Source organism: Athene noctua, chromosome 7, assembly GCF_965140245.1.
Source record: "Athene noctua chromosome 7, bAthNoc1.hap1.1, whole genome shotgun sequence".
In the NCBI taxonomy this organism is placed as follows: Eukaryota; Metazoa; Chordata; class Aves; order Strigiformes; family Strigidae; genus Athene; species Athene noctua.
Genome location: NC_134043.1, coordinates 32,767,319 through 32,790,302, shown reverse-complemented (window position 1 = coordinate 32,790,302; position 22,984 = coordinate 32,767,319). Strand labels below are relative to the sequence as shown.

Below are 22,984 nucleotides of genomic sequence, written 5' to 3'. Positions count from 1 at the left end.
AACATGCAGCTGGTACCTTTGCTCCACTGGTCTTATGACAACTCCCTGTTTGCTTGACATGTGCCATCACTGGAGCCAACAGGACTTTTGCAGCCGACTTAAAGGGGTCAAGGTTTCATTTGCAGTGACGAAAGTTAAAAAATGCCAAAAAGCCTTTCCAGGCTTAGGACCCTGCGTTTCCCAGTCTGTATCCACGGTTGCTTTTGCAACCTATCCACCTTTTTGGTCTGGTTTCGGAGCACTGGCTGCTGGTAGGTGTGTTTCTCTTCACAGGTTTAAGGCCAGAAACTGAAATAACAAACCCTCTAATACTGCGGTCAGACTAAACCAAGCACACGATCAAGCTGCTGCTTGAAACCTTTGTAGCGATGAAGAATTCATTCAGTTGTTCAATGTTTGTTTAGACCAAGGCTCTTTTTTCAGATCAAGTCAGGCCTCACTTTTGTTGCGCCATTGCTCTGTGAGCTACTTCACCATCAGTATATGTCGCTTCTTTTTTTTTTTTTTTTTTGACCTTTTCAGAAGAATCCCAGCAGCCCAGCTGCATCGGCCTCTTTTTTTTAAGCCTCTCACCACGACTCGAGGCTCTCCTGTAAAAACGCTGGCCCTCACCCCGGCAAGGTGATTTCTAACACACTCTCTCTCCCCCCGCGCCCCCCGCCTGGGGCACCGCACCACGCCTGGAAGCGGGCCTTTCCCACCCGGGAGGGGACCGTATCTCCGGGCGGCCGGTCCGAAGCCACCGCAGCCGCGGTCTGATTTCGGAGAGAGCGGGAGGCGCGCTCGCTCTCGCTTTTTCAGATGGGAAAAAAGGAAACCTTGCCCGCCCCTGCGCGGGGCGGGGCGGGGCCGCTCCCGGGGCTGCCCCCGACGGGCTTCGCCTTTGTTCGGCGGGGCGGCCCCGGAGGGGAGCGGGGGGGAGCGGCGGGCCCCGGCGGGGGGAGGGGGCCGGGGGAGGCGGTCCCGGGGCGCGGCCCGTCCCGCCCGGCGGCGGGAGGCGCGGAGGGGCCGGGCGGGGGCAGCGCGGCCGCCGCCGCCGCCGGAGGAGCCGCCCCCCGCGCCGAGGTCTGGGCGCTCGGCCCCTCCGCTCCGCTCCGCTGCGCTCCGTGGCGGCGGGGGCATGTGGCGGGGGCTGGCGGCGCTGGCCCTGGCCGGGCTGCTGGTGCTGGGCCGGGCGCCGGCGGGGCGGGCGGCGGCCTGCGAGCCCGTGCGCATCCCGCTCTGCAAGCCGCTGCCCTGGAACATGACCAAGATGCCGAACCACCTGCACCACAGCACGCAGGCCAACGCCGTGCTGGCCATGGAGCAGTTCGAGGGGCTGCTGGGCACCAACTGCAGCCCCGACCTCCTCTTCTTCCTCTGCGCCATGTACGCGCCCATCTGCACCATCGACTTCCAGCACGAGCCCATCAAGCCCTGCAAGTCGGTGTGCGAGCGCGCCCGCGCCGGCTGCGAGCCCGTCCTCATCCGCTACCGCCACGCCTGGCCCGACAGCCTGGCCTGCGACGAGCTGCCGCTCTACGACCGCGGCGTCTGCATCTCCCCCGAGGCCATCGTCACCGCCGAGGGCGCCGGTGAGTGCCCGGCGCCGGGGCCGCGCCGCCCGCACAATGGGCGCCGGCCAGCGGGAAGGGGAGATCGCCCCGGGGAGCCCTCGCCCTTCCTCCGCTCTTTCCGACTTCTCAGCCCCTTGTCTTCCCCTCCGCTTTTTCTCTCTCTTCTTTTCTCCGCCTTTACCAGCCGCATAGCTGCTGGAAAAGTTTGGCTCTTGGGAAGGAGGGCGTGTGACAAATGACAGCCGGGCCGGCGCGCGGGGCAGCGCTTGAAAGTGTGGGAGCGACGACCCTGGCTTCACCAAGACGGGAATCCTTTCGGTGTCCCGCTTCGGTGTTTCAGCAGCAGCGGCTGCCCGCCCAGAAGCAGCAGACACCCAGGGGAGAGGTGCCCGCGCCTGTCTCCGGGCCGGCAGCTCCCGCCGGGCCCCCGCTCCTCCCGCCCCGCAGCGCTTTGCTCGTCGCCAGCCGCTCGCCCTCCCCACGGCGGGCATCGGCTCTGGGGGAGAGGGCTGTGCCCCGGGGAGCCCCGGGCAGGACCTGGGGGGCCGCGGTCTCCTCAGCCTCTCCCCGTGCCCGCGCCGGCACACGCGCAGCCGGCGGGGGGGGAAACAGCCTCCTCTCCGCGGCCGGCACCGAGGGCGCCGTCGGGGCGCGGGTCCCCCGTCAGCTCCCTGGGCTCATGGGTTACCGTCGGGAGAGGAGCTCGGCAAAGCGCAGCCTTCCGCTGCCTTTCATTCCCGGTGTCCCCACGCAAACCGAAGGCTGCCTCCAGCACTGAGGCGGCTCCGGTGCGGCTCTGATGGTACCTGAGCCCCGCGGGCACCCACGAGCCGCTGGAGCCCCTCGGCTGTCCCGCTGCGTCCCGTTCCACCGGCTGCGCTGGCAGTGGTCCCGCGGGGCGGCCGGCGCTGGGGGTCCGGCTGCTGGCCGGGGATCCCGGGCGGGCAGGAGCATCTCTGTGCGGCCGGGTGGAGAGTTCCGACCACCCCGGCCACCACGATGCTGCAAACCCGCTGTGGCTCAGGGACCCTGCTCTGTTAGGGCCGAGCCCCCGTCACCCCTGCTTTGGGCTGGAGCAGTCACCAGGGCACCGCTCCAGCGTGGTGAGCCGCGCACCACGGAAATGATGAACTGAAGGAGCTGTTGAATAGGAAATCAAAGCAGGCTGGTGGGTGGTTATCACAAGCGAGCTTTGACCTTTACGAAGTAACCACATTTCCTGAGGAAAGCACTCGAGGAAAGCATTTGCTGCTGGTGGAACCAAGCTGCCGTTTCCTTGCTGCAGAGCTGCAGTGTCGGTGGGTCTGACAGACCTCTCCGTCAAAGGAGTGGGAGAGCTGGGCTGGGGCAGGGGCGCAGCTCAGAGGGGTCGGAGGCTGAGGCAGAGCAGCACCCACGTGCCCCACAGGCTCACGGTGCTGCCGTCCGGCTCCACCGCTGCCCGCAGCTGCAGCGCCGGGTTGTGGGAGCTGGCTGACGGGCAGCGGATCCCACCTCTCCATCCTCCCTCAGCAGTGGCCTGTGAATGAAAGGGGTTTTTTTTCATGCTGTGCTCAGCACAGCATTTGACTGTGCTTCTGTCCCGTTACCAAATGCTTTATGTATCCCACTGCCAGCAGTGCCAAACACTGTAATTCCTGTTTTCCTCTCCTAACAAAATCTCATGCTTCAGTTTCCTGACCGTGCTACCCAGCTCAGCCTTCTCAGGTAAGCTGCTCTCTCCACTCCTTCCCATTTATTTGTAGGCCAGACTAACCCAGCTCCTTCTCTGACTCCATCGAGTTACCCTCTCCACCTCCTGAAATCTCAACTCAATGGCCGTACCATGATACCTCCGCTCATTGCTACTATTTCTCTCTCACCCTTCTAATTGCTCCCCTCTTGCCTTTCCATCCTTCCTCCGCCCCGCAGTTGTCCCCAGCCCACAAACCCAACCATCTATTTTTGCCTGCAGCTCCCTTGCTGCTGCTGCTGCTGCGCTCTGGGGGCTGCAGGCCTGCTGGGATGGTTTGGGGAAGTGCAGTTTTGAACACCAAGAACCTTTCTCTGCAGCATTGAGGTGCTTTCAAAACCGCCTTAAAAATGTCTCCAGACTGAGCGAGGCTTGGCAGGTCTGCGGTGATTTGATAGCAATCACATTCAAATCTGGAGGGAGGAAGTTTGGCTAAAATTGCCCCTGAGTTACCTATTTCTGAGGACCTTAGCAGTACAATAACCTCTTTGAGGGATTCCAGGGCTGGATCCATGAAAACTCTCTTTCAGTGAATGAGAACCTGATGACATTCTCATTTCTGGGCTTAAAATTTTGAACTGATGCATTATGCACCAGACTGAAAGAATCCTTCTTGAGGGAATAAAACTGCTCCTTTAGAAAGCAGAGTGAAGGATTCCTGTTCTAGGAAAAGGTAAGGTGAACACTTCCAAATTCAATTCCCCAATTAAAGGATTGCAGCCAAGTAGAAGATACGAAAAACCAGCTGCCTCAGGGGGAGCGTGCAGAATACTTACTCTTATTTTATCTCCTGAACACTCCCGCCCCTTGTGCTGTCTGTAAACTACATCTAATAGAGCAGACAGAAATATAAATCCATTTTTTCATGATCTTCTGTTGTGACCTGGTCAGATTTTGTCCTTATCAGAGCAGGAACAGAGTTCAGAAAGCCCAATTTCCATTACTTTCCCAGTATAAGACCATGCATCTTATTTAGGAGCACACGGTTCAGCTGGGTGCAAGGGCCTTTCTGACCCTCAGAACACACTTCCTTCAGGTTGAGTCGCCTGCAAGAGGCTGCAGCGGGTTAACATCATGCTGGATCAGTTATTGTCTACTCGTCTGCAGCCAGGAAGAGCTTGGACAGGCGCTTGCAAAAATTCCCCGTCACCACTAAAGTAATTGGTCTTGACTCTCATTTCAGTGACGACAAGTGGAAGATCATTTGAAGTTCACTTGACTTTTTTTTCTTTGGCTGACATTGCAGTAAAAGATGAGAACATCCTCTCCGATCAGTTGTATTCTCCATGCCTAGTAGACTGGCTGTTGCAAAATCTGGAGAAACTGTGGTTAGCAACATCTGTGGCAAATCCCAGTAAGAAGTTCACTTTTGGTTATTGAGGCACAGGTTATGAGTCTTCCGCAAACATCTTCTAGGACCTCTTTCCATTTGCAGCCCAGGTGGTAAGGAAGATCTAGAGGCTTCCTCTTTGCAGGAACGAGGGAGGTATTTGTGTCATTCTCCTGATGTTCTTCAGGGCTGCCGACACGTTGAAGGGATGAAATAGCCGCTGCTATGCCTGTGGTGGAGAAGACTGATAGGAACAGTAGAACTGCCTTGGTTAGGGCTCAGAGGAAGAGCTCTGCCAACCCCCTGGGCTTGTGCTGGTCTCCAAAACGTGAGGGTGAGCTGCTGTACCACTGCTGATACGGAGCTCTGACGTTGCTCAGATGACAGGCACTACCTTCAAACAAGCGTCCTGTGGGAAACATATCTATCTTGATTTTTCATTATCTTTGGGAAGTGTCTGGATTCATTTACACCCAGGCAGCAGAGGGACTCCTCGGATGCGGTGTGGGTGTTCTGGAGGCAGGTGTGACACTGAATGTTCTGGCTTTTTCTGGAAGATCAGACAAATGACAGCCCAGGATGGAGGATGAAAACACCTCTTAGCAATACCTTAACTTCCCAGATGTGAGATTAGCACATGCTAACGTCTTCTGTACCTTATGGCTTTTATCCCGCATCCCTGTCCTGTGCTTTTTGGGGATTGGAAGTGGTTCGGCTCACAGATACCGATACAAGCTGCCTTGCATATGCAGGAGGTCCCATTCACATGCTCCATATATTTCAGTCTCCACGTGCATGTGCCGACTCTTCCTCACATCTATCAGATTACCTGCTTCCTTTGTTCAGGGTCCCATCAAATCTTTAGCCTGTGAAGCAGTGAGAAGTGCAGACAGACAAAGACTGTCTTGAATCTAAGATTACAATAGTGGGACCTGTCTTATTTTTACATATAATAAATGTCCAGCCTGAACACAGTGACTGCTGGTGTTGGGGTGCTGACTCAGAAAAGCACTTCAGCGCATGTGCTTGGCTGCTACTGTCTAGCAGAGTGTTTATGTCTCAAGTGACATGCTTATTCCTGTTTTGAAGAGGGAACTGGCATTAAAAGGAGAGCAGTATGATGAGTACCATGCATATTGGAGGACAGATCCATCAGTTGGATTTCTGTCTCGTCATACCTTATTTAAGCAGAAAAATAGCTTGCAGGTGCATTGGGTTGTTAATGAGATGTTGGAGAAAAGGGAAACACCATCACAAGGTATCAACCATGTGTAATTTATGTCCAAACCGTTTTGGGTGATTATCATAAGATGGCTGAGGAAAACTCTGAATCTCTTAAAAAAAATACCATCTCTGTTAAAGAAAATTAAAGATTATTCAAGTGATGGGGACATATTTTCTTAAATCTTATATGAACCCGTGACTTCTCCCTGTAGGCCAAGTCCTCCATACCTGCCTGTCTGCCTAGATGAATTCACAGTAATCCGATATGTGGTTTTGGCATTGTATGCTTAAAAGAAAAGTGAAGGAGCTGTTTCCCATGCTTGTTTTTCATATGTTATTAACTTCATTTCCAAAACAGTGATTTCCGAACTCCAGATCAAATTTGCTCCGACTCAGGCTTTGCATAGCTCTACTTATAGTAGCCGAAATGCACAGCAGTGTTAGGAGAGTGTTTCAGACTGTACAGGGAATAAGCAGTCATGCCCAGGCTGTCATTTTAAAGTTGAGATTTGGTTTAGGTGTTTGCTCAAAACTCAGAAGCAGCCTCATTTCTCGGTTAAAGAACAAAATCATTGCAAGCTGCAAGCCTTGAAGAAGATGGGGAAAGTAAGAGTATTTAAACCTTATTAATGATGATACCACTGATGACGTTATGCTATCACTTCAGTTTGCCTACCTTTGTAAGCTGCGTCCCCTAGAATGGCTTTTATGGCCTAGGCATCAAGACCTAGGCCATTAAATGTCATTGAAACCCAGTGGGATTCGTTATGTGGAGTAACTCATTATGCGGAGTGGTCATGTGTCACATCGCAGGCTGCTCTGCTACTTGGAGTTCAAGTGATCTGTATCGAATTTTAACGAGGATCAATTTTCCTGTTTGCTTCGCTGTGCATGTTTTTGCAATCAGATTAGCAAAGATCCTCTCTGTATTAAGATCAGAAGTGGATGACAAAGTCTGAATTCATACATATTTGAAGGTTTCTTAATTAACGATGGGGCTCACAGATGTCTCCATATGAAGAAAGTGCCCAAGCAGCACTGCTCGCTGCACTTTTGTTTTTTGGAGCAGGGTGCCTGGAACGACTTCAGTAATAGCTGGGCCATATCCTTTAATTGCAGTGACAGTCAGGATCGTGTTAGTTTTGGCTCTTTCTCTGCTTTTTTAAAAAAAAATTTAAACTGATATAAGTAAGATGTTTGCTCAAAACTAAGTTGTACCAACTTGTTTCCCGTTTCCCAAACCTCTCATCCAAAGCTGTGATCCAGGCGTTGTTACTTTGTGCACTTACTATGCAAGTGGCTTCTTGTTAGTGGTTTGGTTTTTTTATATAGCATCCCTCTGAAAAGTGATTAATTAAAATGGCTTATTGGAAAAAATCAGTTTGGATTTTTTCCCCTGCTCTTAAAATTTAGTAGGAAGGAAGCCTTTGGATTGGAGCTCTGGGTAATACTTCCTCTTTGGCAATCCTGCTAATCATCACTGACAGATATTTCTTTCAAAAAGGTTTTTTTGCATAGACAAAACTTGGCAGAGAGGTCACCTCAGAAGAGAAGTGGAACAATAGGAAGTTGGTTGTTTATTTTTAAAACCAGGGTTTTTTTCCCCATCTGCATTACAGCTGGAGGTCTAAGCAGTGTGCATCTCCTGATGGAGAGAGGTCTCTGCCCGTTAGACTGCTGGGGTCAGGGGATGGGATGTCATGGTTGCTCACCCCCAGCTAAGATCTGAGTGGCTGGTGGCAGGGCTGGCCCAGACCCTTTTCTCCATCGCTTCTCCGGTACATGAGAAGGCACCAGGCAGTATGAGCGTGACTAGGGAAGGATCAGGGAGATGTGAAGCCTTTTCCGACATGTGTTCTGCAGTGGTGGAGGTCTCCGGTCCCCTGCACAAACTCATGCTACTCTCCATCAGTGGAAACTGCTCATCCTTAAATAGGCATGAGTGCACTGGGAAAGATAAGCATCAGGTCAATATTTGCCTGGCCCAAGCCCTCGCAAGCAGGGAAATGAATCATGAAGTGATGTATCAGTACCTATTTACTCCTCCTTTGCTCCTTGACAGACACCGTGCTCCAGCCACAATTGCAGAGGACAACGCACTGCACACCACAGCCTTCACACAGCCACAGAAATGAGAGCTGTTTCCATTAATAGCTCCTCTGCACACATCTAAACTACTCTTGTTGCACAACCAGCTGCTTCGTCAGATACCCACAACCACTGGTTTAGGGTAGGACAAGTGACCTGGCGAATGAATGTAGAATTAGGAAGGGGGTTCTGGTTGTGGCATATTGTAATTTGGTAAAAATAAAATCAGTTGTGTACTTAGGAATGGAAGGGAACATTTGGTGGAAAGCAGTTTAGTTCCATGTTTGTTTGCAGGACCAGGCATATTGGGCATATTGAGTGTTTACCAGCCACTCCTTGCATCAGTGTGAGTTTGAAGGACAGTTCCTCAGCCGATACACATGTGCATCGTACTCTTGAGTGGGGTCAGAGAAGGCTGCAAACCCCTTACTGGGATCTGGTTTAGGTTAGTTGTAATTCCAGAATGAATGGGGCTTTGGTTAGCTCAAACACTGTGAAGTCACGACTGCTTCGATCAGCCCTTGGTTTAGGAAGGGTGAATGCACTTCGAGGCTTCTTTTTTCTTTCCCATTCCCTCTGTGGACGTGAAGATGGTAAACGTTTAACCTGATACTTCATTTGCTTCCTCTGCTGGTGAAAATTTTTCAGCCTCTGGTAACAATTTTGTTGGCGTAGGGGTTGTGCTTTGGAGGTGTGAACGAACAATCCCTTTGTTCAGAACCGAAGTACCTGTTTTGGTAGAAATTGTAGCTTTCTGGGCTATGTGAAGCACAAGAAAGAGTTGCCTTGGCTATGTGCAAAGCCAGGCAGCCTTGAAGGCAGCCTGAGAAGTTGGCCAAGGCAACAGAAGTGAGAGGGGCAGTGAATCTGCAGAGAGCTTTCTCTGCAGGGGTCTTGCACGCCTGGAGAGTGGTGAAACATCTGGGGCCAGTCTTAGGCACATGGAGAGGTAGAGCCACCTCTCCATGGTCGGAGGCTGCGAGGTTTTGCAGACTCCTGTCTGCAGTGGGAGCACATGGGAGGACTATCAGACTAGAGACCCAAGTGCTCTCTGTGCTTTTACCACATCAGAAGGAATTGCAGGTTTAAAGCTATAATTTGGCTAAATGAACAAGACAAGGGAGGACTGGCCCAGGAGAGGAAGAATGAGAAGAAATACAGTCATCCTTTTACTTACCATTTGCAAGAGAAAAACCATTTTAATTCCTCTTTCATCATGTCCTGGAATACTAGAAAGCACTTGGTACAATATAAAATACATTTAAATTTGATGAATACCTCTTTTTTTTTACCTTACACTATTGGTAGAGATCACAATCTCTAATCACCACCTGATAACAACAGCTTTTTTAAAGTTTGAGAAAGAGCTCAGGTGAATAATCAAAACATGTAAGTAAGAATTAGTGTGTATAATTTGACTTGTTACAAGGCACCATGCAGAAGCCTTACAGCTGTGTAGAAGTAACCTGATAACCAAAGACCATATTGGCTCCATGAAAATGTTGGGTTTTTCTATAAACTAAGATCCTGCAGTAGTTTGGAACTTTCTCTGGAAGGAAACAGATGTGATTTTTTTTATTAGCAACAGAATATTGGATGTAAAAGAGCATCTATTCAATCCTTCTATGCTATTTTCTATATCCTTTGCTCTTTACATTGGTAGGAATAATTATTCCTGAACTCTCAGTTTTTTGAAGTTAATATATGTTACTGAGGGAATTAGCTGTTTTTCAGATTTACTCTTACCCTGACTGTCGTTTAGCCATATCCCCATTTATGTAAAGGGAGTTTCACATTGCTATAAGTAGTATAAATATGCACTAAGGGGGAGAATATTTTTTTTTTTAAGAGGATGGCCAGATTAGAAGATTAACTAATAATATTAGATTTCTTGCAAGGCGTTTTAAATATGTATTTATAGAATTTGTGATTAAATAATGGTCCCAGCCCTTAAAATTTAGTCCACACATCTAAACCCTTCACCTATACTGAGTATTGTTGGTGTCCTGGGCTGTTTTAGAGCCAAATCCTTACAGGTCAAACTGCAAGAGGGGATCTTTTGTTACACAGTCATGTATTCATTTGTCCTATATTGTAAAAGCAGTGGTGTTGCATCCGTGATAATGTAAGGTTATAAGAAAGAGGATGTTTGCATGATACCAGCTGCCAGAGTTGAAAAAACTACATAAACATTTGGGCATGCAAAGCGAAAGAATGGCTTTTTCTTTGAAAACTCATTTGGTTTTCCATTTTATGTGTCATTCTAGTAAAGTATCCTGCCTCTATCAAATCCTGTTTCTTGCATTTTTCTGTAACTTTACATTATATGCATTAACATACTTGTTTTTCATGATTAAGTATATGTAGAAGTCCATTAAGTTGTGGAATTTAATAACCAATAGGTTTGAAATGGTGTGTTTTACTAATGTAGGACACATTCCACTTATGAATACATCTAACAGCAGTTCTTTGGGCATAGTGCCTTTTTTTCCTTCTGTTCCTTATCTGTCCTTCAAACTAATCAGTATGTTTTTTAACTGAGGGGAAGGGGAAGGTCTGAAACATTTGTTTTGGCATTTGCTTCAAGGATATGATTGTGGTTGATTTGATTTCCTCAGTAACCGAAAAAGCAAACCAAAAGTAATTTCTCCTTCATCATCTAATTAAATGCAAACACTATGTGTATTTTTTGTAGGTGCTCTAAGTTCATGCCATAAATTTCCATCCTCATGCTAAATCTGCCAGGTTGTGCACCGGTAGAAATGGGGTGTTTAATCTGCTTCAACATTTAACATGATGTGCTGGATTCGGGTAAAATTCAGATAAGAAATTGTGTCAACTTTAACAGGCTGGCCTGTAGAACATTACAATCTGTTTATTAATTAAGTGATTACATTTTAATATACTGAATATTCTAGAAAGAGAAAACATTGTCATGTGGGTGTATTGAAATAATCCAATATCAAAAATGCTAACATTTCTTTACATATTTTACGAATCCACGCCAGATTTCCCTATGGATTCTAATAACGGCAACTGTAGAGGCGCCGGCATCGGTAAGTACACTTTTATAAACTGCATAGTAAGCTACAGTCTTTCAAATCCTTTTAATGTTTGATTAAGTAAGAGGGGTACGAAGTGATGTTTAAATACTCTGTCTTGTCTGGGAATCCTGTAGACTGTGCTTTTGTATCCCGTGGGCAGGTGGGATTTGGGGCTGGTCAGCTTGTGGAACCTCTCAGCATACAACTCAGTTACCTCTTCAGCCTGCCTTTTAATGCTCCGCTCTTCTGCTTTTGTCAGGGCAAAATTTCCGTCAAATGAAGAGGGCTGTGCTGATTCCATTAAAAGTTTTATCTTATACAGTGGCAACGGTTATTAAATGGGTTTTCACTGGGCAAAACCAGTGAAGATAATGGTTTATTCTGACCTTAAATTTTGCAAATTAAATTCAGCCCTATTTGTAGACAATGGCAAAACTCACATTAACCTGAGGAGGTTGAGGCTGAGACCTTCTGAGATTGGTTTTATTCCAGCGGTCCCCTGTTGCTTTTTATTTTCATTTTGGTTTTTCTGGAACTGAGCAAAACACCTTGAGCATTACCACTAGTCATAAGCAATGCAAAGAAGCAAAGCCCAGGTTGGTAGCTAATAGATTATAGTAATGTGAATTCTTTGCTCAAGCAAGCCAATGACTATAGGTTTCCTTGAATTTTATTATGATTCCTTCAGAAGTTTTCGTCTTAGACCTTTGTCAAGAAGATGACTCTTGGAAACAACAAGAATGTTGTTTCCAAGAAACACAAAGAGTGTTGGCCATCATGTCTTTCCTTCTCCAGAGGAGTTGATGAGCTGTAGTGTACACTGATGCTTAGTTTATTAATACAAACACCTAAGTATGGTTGTGGAACATAAGTACTTGCACAAAATTGGATAACTTCAGCATTAATCTCTTGTGACCAAATTGTAAAAAGGTATTAATAATGCTGTCCTGGTTTTGTCTGGGACAGAGTTAATTTTCTTCCTAGTAGCTGGCACAGTGCTGTGTTTTGGATTTAGTATGAGAATAATGTTGATAACACAGTGATGTTTTAGTTGCTGCTAGGTAGCACTTACCCTAAGCCAAGGACTTTCCAGTCTCCTGTGCTCTGCCAGCCAGGAGGTGCACCAGAAGCTGGGAGGGAGCACGGCCAGGAGAGCTGACCTGAACTAGCCAAAGGGCTATTCCATACCACAGGACATCATGCTCCCTACAGAAACGGGGGGGAGTTGGCTGGGTGGGGTTGATCGCTGCTCGGGCATCAGTCCATGGGTGATGAGCAACTGCATTGGGCATCACTTGTCCTTCTTGAGTTTTATTTCTCTCTCTTTTTGTTAAATTCCTTTTCATTACAATTACTATTATTACATTTTATTTCATTTATTAAACTGTTCTTATCTCAACCCACAAGTTTTCCTTTTTTTTTTCCAGTTTTCCTTCCCATCCCACCAGGGGGATGAGGGGAGTGAAAGCGCGGCTGTGTGGTGTTTAGTTGCTGGCTGAGGTTAAACCACAACAAATGCCCAGCTTATAATACAGTTTTAAAATGTGATCAGTAGGTCTCAATGTGAAACTAACTATGTAGGTGCAAAATGTTACTTGAATCACAGTGTACTTCCTTTAGAAAGCCATCTACAATTACAAAAACCTGATAAAAGTAAGCCCCTTAAGAAGCTTCACTTTAAATTGCCTTGAGCATCGGACCTCATCTGAAAGACTTTCTAAAGATTTTTATTACTCATGTTAGTATCTTCCTAGTTCTAAGCCACTTTGAATAGCATGGCATTGAGAAAGTGTGGATTTCATGCTCTACGGTGACTGTACAGAGAGCATGCAAGTTTCACTTCGAGTATGAAAGTAAAGCTGATACCTTCAACGTCACCTTATGTCAAAAATACTAGATGTATCTTTCGCACTGCCTGTCCTTAGGGATGTAAACAGCATGTAATACCAGTAAGTGATCCTGCAGTGGAAGAGAAAGGAGTAAGATTCAGTTATACTGTTGCTGTCGTGATGCTTTTCGACTAGTGAAAGCAAGACCAGACCTAAAAAAATCCCATCCAAAAAACAGGGTGAAGATGCGCAGAAAAATTGCTGCAGAAAAGGAAGGCTAATATTTTTATCGCCGCCTTTCGCTGTACAAACATGATTTTGGGTTCAATGCACTGCACCTCTTTCAACTGACAAACACAGTTTAGCCACCTAAAAGTCTGTGTTTCATAGTTGCTTTATTTGTATGTTCAGTAAAGTAAATTTGTAATTTTGCTATTGTAAACAGAATTTTTTGTTTGTGAGTATCAACCGGATGTGTTTTAAAAAATCCTGAATTCTGCTCTGTGGTTCTGGAGCACACTGCTTGTGCTGCTGTGTATGGTTACAATGAGCAGTGTTCATGGGTTACCCCTCTTGGAGGCACCTTTTATCCTTGGCAGTGTCCACTGGCAAAACCTTCCTTCCGAGTCTGCACGGGTTTTTTTGGGTGGGAGCTTTTTTACCTCTCTTGGCAGTAAGCTACGTTGTTCTCTGCTTCATCAGATGCTTTTCAAGTCACTTAGAAAACTTTCCAGAGGGTTTTTTTTTTATCCTTAATGTATCAGGGGAGCATTTGCCAGATTTGAGTGCTTGCACCGTTCAGTATTACAGCCAGGTTTTAGATTGTGCATGCATATATATTTAAGATGACATGTTTCATGGTAGCATTTCATGGGGAAGACGCTTTTTCCAGTGTAGTCCATTTGTTTTGACATTTACAGGAAGAAGTTTTCAAAGGTATGGATTTTGAGCTTTTGTTAGTCCTGTGTTGACTTGTATTAGAAAAGAATAGTTAATCAGCTGAGATCTCAGTGAAAACTGATGTGAGCCGCTGCTGTTTGTCTTGGTTCTTGGGATGTAAGGCTGTTGTGATCCCAGAGCTCTTCTGGTAATTCTGGCAGCTTCAGAAGAGACTGTTATGTAAGATGGGACTTTCCCTCAGCATCAAGAGATGCAGGACAATTTTATAGCCACTTTTCCCACTCCCTGGGGAAGGCTCAAAAAACATGCATCGATCAAATATGTGATCTCTAATACTCATGTTGGGCTTCCTTTGAAAGTCACTCTAACAGGAATTGGGAGAGAGGAGTTGGTTCTAGCTCTACAACTGACTTTATGACTGACCTTGGCAAGTGACTCTTTGTTAGTTTCTGTATCTCTATAACTAGGAATAATGCAGCATTTTGTAAAGTTCTTTGAAATATAAATTTGAATAGCACTAGGGCGCCTAGGCGGTATCCTTTTAAAAACACAGGCAGGTCTATAATTTGTTTCTAGAACAAGACTAATAAATTATATTCCTCAGATTAATAAAATAATCCAGTACCATTTTAAAATGAGGGAAATGTGAGACTATGTATTCTTGTCTTGTAATTTAATTCTACTTGTGCCCGAGAGCAAAGTGCTGTAGAGCAGGATAATGTTGGGGTGCACAACCTGCTGGACTTGAATGCTGAGATGCCCGCATGAGTGTGGGTCACAGGAGCACAACTTTTGTGGCCTGTTTCGAGGCAGTTTATAAAATGGGCCATAATTTGGCCTAAAGTATGCATGAGCTCCCACAGGCAGAAGGGAAGCCAAAAATCACTTCCCTTCTCTGCCTTTATTATTTTAACACAGTCTCATACAAAAGCTGAAGTCTGTAGGACTCTGTATATAGATTCCTGAGGATCTGTTTGAAATTTAAGGAAACAACATACTCTTCTTTTGAAATGTTCTCCTCTTTTCTGGTGGGGTTTTTTGGTTTTTTTTGTATTTTCAACTACAAAAATTCTTTCAATAGAAAATAAATAATGTTTTGAGAAGTCCATAAGCATATGATTCCTTTTTTTTTTTTTTTAATATGCAGAAATCATATAACAAATAAAAGTTCTTTTTCAGACTCTTCACGTTGGATTTAACTAAATCACTAGTTTATATGCATTGGTATTTTAGAATGATGGTGTATAGAAATAGGCTGCATTAAGTCTACTTCCACTTAAATGCTAATTCAAATGTCAAAATAGATGACCATGTGTATGTAATACTGGGACCTGCTGTTTGAAAAGACTCCACCAAACTCTGCTTAGGCACTAGCTTGAAATAAGTAAATATTTGCATTAGAACAACCAGCCATGAAATATTGGTGACGTTAATGACCACATGGGTCTGAAGCTTCAGCATTAGCACTCCCCAGGCTCTAATGAAAATGTTTTTACCTCCATTATTGTTCCCAGCTGTCTGGAAGCCGCACCACTGGAAATGCTGCGCTGACAGTGCTCATTTGTATTGTCTTTTGAAGGCCATCCTCACTGCCATAAGGGCTAATAATTTCACTATTTTAATTAAACCCTGAGGTTCTGGGTCATACTAAAATTGTGTAAAATTTACACAAAAATTGAGGAAGAGTCCAGAGCAGGATCAAAGTTACACCAAACCCTGCAGTCAAGTGAAGTTCTTCAGCCCCTTAATCTCTCTTAAGCCTTTTGCCAGATGCCACTGAAGAGACATGGTTGAGGTTTCATTTTGTCAGGACCATCCCAGAAGCATTCAGAGCAGGGAGCCATGTGCCGCTTGGTCCTACCAGCCTCCGACAGGCTTCCTCTGTTGACTGTAGCTCTTAGACAACTTCAGGTGTAAGGGGGCTGTGCCACTTAAGAAATCTTACAGTGCAGCTCGAAAGATAAACTGTATGTTGAGAAATAGCCACAAAAATCATATTCCTTATGGTGAATGTCTACTAGCCAGAATATCCCGGTTTGCTAAACCAAGCTGAGATGTGTAATCTCCAGTCAAATGTTAAATTGTGCCCTGTCCTAGTACTTTCTTTCTGTGTCTGTATTATGGTCTGTATGATTAAAGGTACCGAAAGGAGGGCGTTCAGTAAGTGTAGTACAGAAGAGAGAATGGCATTGTAAGGACATGTAATTGCAGCACCTCTGAGACCAAGATTGAACCATGAATTGGCTTAAAATGAAAGATATTGTCATTTCAGACTCCAAGTCCTCATGTCTTTGTTGTTGTGGGGTTAGTTGGTTGTAGTGGTTTGGTTGAGTTTTTTTAAATTTCAGTGTATCAGATTTTCTCTTAGAAACCTTTAAGCTCTTTTGGACAGTTCCACGACATCTTCCAACAGAACAGACAAGGAATGCCCTGTGGTTTTTAATATTTCACTTGCGTGTAATAAACAAGTCAATTCAGTGAAATTTTCATTAGGTGTGAGTTTGAGGTTTTGGAGAGATTGTCACTGAATATATGCTTTTTTCTTTCTAAACAAAACCTTCTGTTTTTATAGAGCGCTGCAAATGCAAGCCTATAAAAGCTACCCAGAAGACCTATCTACGCAACAATTATAACTACGGTAAGAGCAGCTTCATGGCCAGGTCCCAACATTTTTAAGGCTACAGTAAGGGGAAAATTTTCATTTTAAAAGCCTATGGTTCCAATTACTGATGGTTAATCCTGTGGTGCTTGTTACAGAAGGAAGATATGGCCTGAAATATTTCCAAACTGGAAGGATGGAGAGGATTAGCTTAATATGTTAGTAAAACAGTAAAATCAGTGTCAGCACAGGCATTTAGGGTTGGTGCACTTCATTAGTGTGAAAAGTGATGTGACAAAAATAATGTTGTGGGCTGCTATGCCTGAACTGCCTCTGATTGCCAGCTCTGATGTGCTCTGCTTTTCCAGGAAAGGATGTTTTTACTAACTTTTCAGGGCTATAAGCTCACCATGGGGTCTAACAGACATACAAGGTTCTTTCCTCCTCACATATTGAAGGCAGCAATAAGCATTTTGGCAGCAGTTTTACGCTGTCAGCAACACCTGTAAACTTGCATGGTGTCCATATTATGTCTTCTCTTGTCCAAATTGTCCTGGTCTTCAGGCATGTCACAGGTTCAGGCTGCAACTTTTCTTCATGCTGTTTGTTTTAAGCAAATTAGGCTGATGAAACCAGTGAATAGCTATCACAGGAACTGAACAATTGGGCCTATCCTTTTTCCCATGAGTCATGTGAATAGCCTTAGGCTCAGTGAACTTAAAGACTTCATTTAAATGGTAGTGATTGTGTAATATTTATTAAGATTATGCATTTATACAACTTGTCATATAAGCTTCATTTAAAAATAGATCCTATTAAAAGCTAAAAAATTATAATTGTACTCAGTCAAACATAGTTGTTATTTTTCAAGTGATTAGTCAGTTTCATGTTGTTTTGGTGGATTTGTTTGGAAAGTAATTACAAAGTGACTGTTCTCTAGTGGGTACCTGCACATGGTAGAGAGTCGCTGAGCGTGCTACTGCCCATCTTTTCAAGCTTTTGAAATTGAAGAGGTTTCAAAATGCATTTGAGATAACTTCAAAGTAAAGCAAGATTTTGTTTTGAAACCTTAAAAGGTTTTAAGGAAGTGGATCACTTGGGGTAAATTCTGTATATTAAATTACTAAGTTACAAGTTACTAATTGTTGGCAGCTGTATTTAATGTGGTTGCAATACATGCTGGTTGCTGGTCTTTATGGGCGATGCATGTGAAGAGAGGAGATGTGTAAGTCCATGGTTTTCTTTCTTCCATATTACCATTTTCACATAAGTTAGAAGAAGCTGGGAATCTGGGGAATCTGCTATTTGTAATGTAAAGGGACTCTTGTATGCAAGCTGTGAAAGATGTGGCATTCTCTAGAGCATGACCTCTGGACTGGCTTTGCATTTGCATGCAGTATCAGGTCACTGGTCACCATGTGACAAACAAAAAGAGTTGCCTTTGAAAGGCAATTTTTCCTCCTATGCAACTTAAGGCAAAAAGAAAGGGTGAGGGAGGAAACAATTAGATGGGTCATCAGGTCAAGATCAGGAGTGTTTTGTGTTCCTAAAGAGCAGAACACATTGGTGCTGGGTCACTGGAGAGAGAATAAGAAAGGTAAGGGCCTGTCATCCAGCAGAAGTAGTGATATGAGAGGTTTTAATGCACATTCACGTTTCATGAAAGTTTGAGAGGGACAAATTAAGTTTTGTCATCTGTACTGCAAGTAGTCAGAGAGGGAGCAGTTGCAGCTCGAGGGTGGAGGAGAGCATACAAGGAATGAATTAAATGTATTGAAAATGGAAAGGGTGAGGAAGAAGGGATGCTAAAGTTAAAGTCCCACTTAAACAGTATATAAATCCAACTGGTACATAACTCCTGCTCGTAACTATACTATTACAAGATATGACTGAGCTACTGGACCCTCCTGGTTGGAGGATGAAGTGAAGAGATGGGGGCAGGGACATTGCTGGAGTCCAGCTAAGCTTTTGATAATGGACCATGCAAAAGACTAATCCCAGAGGTCACCAGGAACAGCTTGGGGGTGACCTGCATTATCTGCCACTGTTAACTGCACTCTTTGTGACTTTTTCCCAGTCATTCGGGCTAAAGTGAAAGAGGTGAAGACTAAATGTCACGACGTCACTGCAGTAGTGGAGGTAAAGGAGATCCTGAAATCTTCCCTGGTGAACATCCCAAAGGACACTGTAAACCTTCACACGAACTCCGGCTGCCTGTGCCCACCACTCAGCACCAATGAAGAGTACATCATTATGGGCTACGAAGATGAGGAGCGCTCCAGGTAACTTTCTGCATCGTCCTTGGAGCATATTTGTTGTTTGATCCCCTGCCTGTAGAGCTGAACTTCAAAGTCACCAGGAAAGGAAAAATTTGCAACTCTCTGTACAGCTCTTCAGTGGTATTCAGGGGGGACAAGGCTCTCTGCAGGCACAGAGATATTAGTCTTGTGTGTGTTGGGTTTTATAGCTTGTGGCATGCCTGTTGGTGGAGTAACTGGTTGTCTCTGTTTTGTAGGTTACTCTTGGTGGAAGGCTCCATAGCTGAGAAATGGAAGGATCGTCTTGGTAAAAAAGTAAAGGTAAGAAACTATCTCACCAAAAGTCAAATGTTGCAGATGCCATGAAACATCTACCCAATCTTTTCAAAATAAGAGAATGCACTTGCTGACCCCAGTTAGTTAATATCAAGTATCAAAAATAAACTTGGTGTGTCATTTCCTGTCTTAGTCAGAAATGCACGCTGTATAAACTAAAGGGATACGTTGAATTACCCCAAAGTACACCAGTGTAGCAGCAACCAAAACCTCTGTCTCAAAAAAAGCAAACAGTAGGCATGTTTTAACTCCATAAGCAAACTCCATTCTGCAACACATACCTACTTAATTGGGATGTGATACTAATTAAAAAAAAAAAAAAAAAAAGAGGCCTTTACAAATGTTTTCCAGACTAAGTCAGAATTATACTTTTCACATTTAATATTCTTTAAATACAGTTATCTTTCCAAATTGTGTGGATTAGCAACTATTTTAAATTTACCTTCCCGGCTTAGACGAGGGAAGTATGTGACAACGAAGTCATGACATAACAACTTGAAAGCAATGAGCTCAGATGCAAGCAATATATGAAAATAAATGTTTTCTGATTGAAATATATTCTAATGCCTTCCGAGTTCTGAAAGGATTGCCTTTTTAAGTTTTGATGCACTGCAAAGTATCAGTGATTTCAACATTGTTAGGAGTGTCACTCTACACAGAACATTCTTATTTGGAAACAATTTCTCAACTGTTGATTTGACATAACGGTTGTGCCTGTGCAAATCAGTCTCCTCTTCCACTCAACACTTTCTTCAGCAGTGTTAATGGTGACTGGCAGGAAAATACCGTTCTGATTCCAAATGCAAGATACTCTCTGCCCATTTGTCACATCCACAGAGATTACATGAGTGAAAAGATACGGGTATCTTAGTCCAAGTTGTTGTTTGATTTGGCAGAACCTGATGAAATCCAGCGCTGCAGAGCAAATACTGTGTTACCGCTGTGGGCTGATTTCTGCTCGGTTACAGTTCTGGGGTGGTGGTGTCATTTGTTGGGTTTCTTTGGGAACTCACTTATTGCTCACTTGTTTCCTCGTGGCCTGTGACCCGCTGCCTCTGCCCTCATGCCCAGCCTGGGGCTGCTGAGGACCACACCATGTCGCCACTCATCATAATTTTCTTTTCCAAAAGCATCATCAGTTGTACCAACTGTATTTATTACATTTTTTTTGTACTGGAGTTGCTGTTACCTGGAAAAGTGAAACTAACTAAATAATAATAAAAATCACTTGACTATTTTTTCATCCTGCTTTCCCCAAAGAATACACTAGTAGCTTTGTCTAAATGTTATTAATTATAAGGTGAGATGCTTTTGTGCTGAAGCTATTATGCCTAGTATCAGCCCCTTCATTCACAGAGGCTACAAGAACTCCAGGGAATGGTTTCTCTTTTTAAAGTGACTTTTACTGATAACCTCACATTCCACCGTTTGAGCCCAATCCAGGGTAACACAGTGGAAACAGGGATTATTTTTTTTTTTTTTTGCTGCTGTTGGTGAAGACATGCAGTTGCTTTACATAGTACTTGTTTCTTCTTCTGTATGGTCTTTTGTAATTTCTTTGCCTTTCAATATGCAGCGCTGGGATCAGAAACTCCGCCACCTTGGGAAAGGGAAGGGAGAGCCTGGACACAGCGACTCGGCTCCGAAGCCCGGCAAACCCAGCAGTGCCCGACAAGCACGTAGTTAGGTGGGGGATGCATTGACTTGCAGTGGACTATCTACCAAGACTTCATTGTTGGAGCAGCAAAGGAGAAATTGCACTATTGCACGTTATATTATATTGTTTACTACAAAATAATGTTTTAGGTTATATTAGTTTTTATTCTTCCTCTTGTTTTCTGCCTTTTTTTTTTTTTTTCGGATGTGTGCAAGCTCTGGAAATATATATTTTTTCTGTTACTAAGATCTGCCTTTATGAGATGGGGAAAGATAAGGACATGTTGCATTTACCATTTTGTCTCCTGAATCTTCTTAGGGAGAAATTTCTGATGCAAGCAGGAATGAGATCTGGCCAAGACCATTGCTTAAAGTCATGACTCACACAGGGTTCCCCCTTCTACATTTTCTTGGTCACCGTTTGCTGAAACTTACTGTACTGGGGGGAGGTTGTTATCTGGTTTTAAGTGCATAATTTTTTATTCTGAAATATAGAAAGAAGTAATGTTAAGAGAACTGTTTTAATCAGTATGTCTTTGTTAAGTTTTCTTATAAATAAACTACTTGTGTAAGCCAAAGTCTAACTTAAAATACTTCCTGAAACAGACACGGTGTGCTTATACACAGGGGACCTGGGTTTTCCAGTGCTCTGGACCTTGCAGGAAATTTTGTGTAGTTCTGTTACCCCAGGACGTAATTTATAACATATTTCTTCTCTTATAATGGCAGGTTTTTTCCCCTTTTCTTTCTTTTCTCTGCTGAGTTGTAGGAGTAGACTGACTTACCAGGCCTGCTTCTCAGTACAGGTCTGCACTTTATCCTTTTGATTTTGTGGTGTTGTTCTTAAATCTGTGCCTACATAAACAAGTGCTCAATGCTCAGTAAAATATGTCCAATAAAAGAATTGTAGTTGCCAGCACAGACCTTATCTGACTTTTGAACAAACATCATATTTTTTATATTACTGTTGAAAATATAAAAAGCAAAAACCCTTCATTTTTGTGCTTTTTTAGAATTCTTTGCAGATAGTGCCAACGTATTTTAAATTATCATCTTTTCCTATTCTCCCATGCTCAAAGAAATTAAAATGGGGTAAATAAAAGAACAGTCCTCTTTGCTGTAGTCAACAGAGGGGAACCCACTCTAAGATGCAAATGGCTGTTGCTTTCTCAGCTGTCAGTACTGTCTTAAGTGCATTAGAGCAGCCTTTCATCAAGGAAACAGTGTTGAATTGTTAGGTAGTTTGAAAATATGAATGTAATAAGTACACACAGAAATATTTAGGAATATTTATAATTATGCTATTTTAAGATTTCAGTTAATACCCAGAGGTCTCAGAGCAAGTTTTCCATTGGGCTGGATACCAAGAAAGTTGAAACAACCATTTCCTGCAACACTCATATATATATATATATTTTTTTAATTAAAAATAAAGGGCTAATTTAGGGGAAAGATTGGCTCTGAAGGCTAGCAGTGGAGTATTAATCCTCCAGCTAGTTCACTGTTTTGTCAGGGTACTGCATGGGCTGGCTTAGAAGCTACAGAAGGACTTTCAAAGAGGAAGCTGAATTAGAAGAATAAGAATTATTTAAACAACAACAAAGGTATTCCTATTTGAAAACATCACTGTGTTGCACTTTGGACATTGTAGCTTGGTGCTTCCATTCTCATCTACTCTGTCACCTGGTCCCTGTGTTTTCCAGCCATGCTACCAGTGAGCCTGTCTCTGCCTGTGGTGGTCACAGTATGGCAAGGCGAGCATCAGCACTGAAGCAGCAAGTCCTATGAAGCCCATTGTCAGTCACACTTAATTATTGGGCTTTGGACTTTCTATTTTGTTTAAGAAATAAGTGAATAGTAGGCAGTTAATGTGAGAAGGAAATCTGCTGCACAAAAAGCCAAGAAAACCAGACTTCTGAGTAATCTTGTTTATTAAAGTCCCCATTCTCAGACCCTTCTGAAGAAAGCAAAGGAGTTTGGTATTTTATATCTTGCTTAATTATGTCTCAGTTTGAGACTCATCTAACCTCTCATGCAATTTAGAATTAGAATCTATGGTGTGAAAATGGTTCCCCAAGTTGTATTGAGCTTTGCCTTGTGGTTCTCCTCGCTGTCACACCAGTCCTGGACTCAAAGCAGGTCAGTGTCTGCTAACAGTAGTATTCTACTCAATTAAATTGCTTGTAAAGGTCCTGCTTCCCACCCAGCATCTATGTCATTCCTCTCTTAAAGTAAGATACTCTTTCTTCATCTTTTAGTCCCCCTAGCTAGGGTCAAAGGAAAAATAGAGACAAAGAAAAGGAAAGAAACAGATTTACTTCATTAATTGATGAGAACTGGTTTCTGATAATCTTCAGGTCCTTAATGTTTTATTTGCTAGGCTGAAACACATGCCCATTCTTCATGTGATCAACAAGCTGTTGACCAGAAAG

The 22,984-nt window shown here is 44.1% G+C and overlaps 1 protein-coding gene across 1 annotated transcript; it reads left to right on the top strand.

Annotated features, from left to right (window-relative positions):
• The first annotated feature begins 1,017 nt into the window (after window positions 1-1,017).
• On the top strand, window positions 1,018-21,124 carry FRZB (frizzled related protein). Its single transcript, XM_074910478.1, has 6 exons — window positions 1,018-1,574; window positions 10,939-10,986; window positions 16,276-16,341; window positions 18,380-18,584; window positions 18,818-18,881; window positions 20,473-21,124. Exons 1-6 carry the CDS (start codon window positions 1,121-1,123, stop codon window positions 20,581-20,583), a joined length of 948 nt encoding a protein of 315 aa, XP_074766579.1. The 5' UTR covers window positions 1,018-1,120; the 3' UTR covers window positions 20,584-21,124.
• Window positions 21,125-22,984: the final 1,860 nt, after the last annotated feature.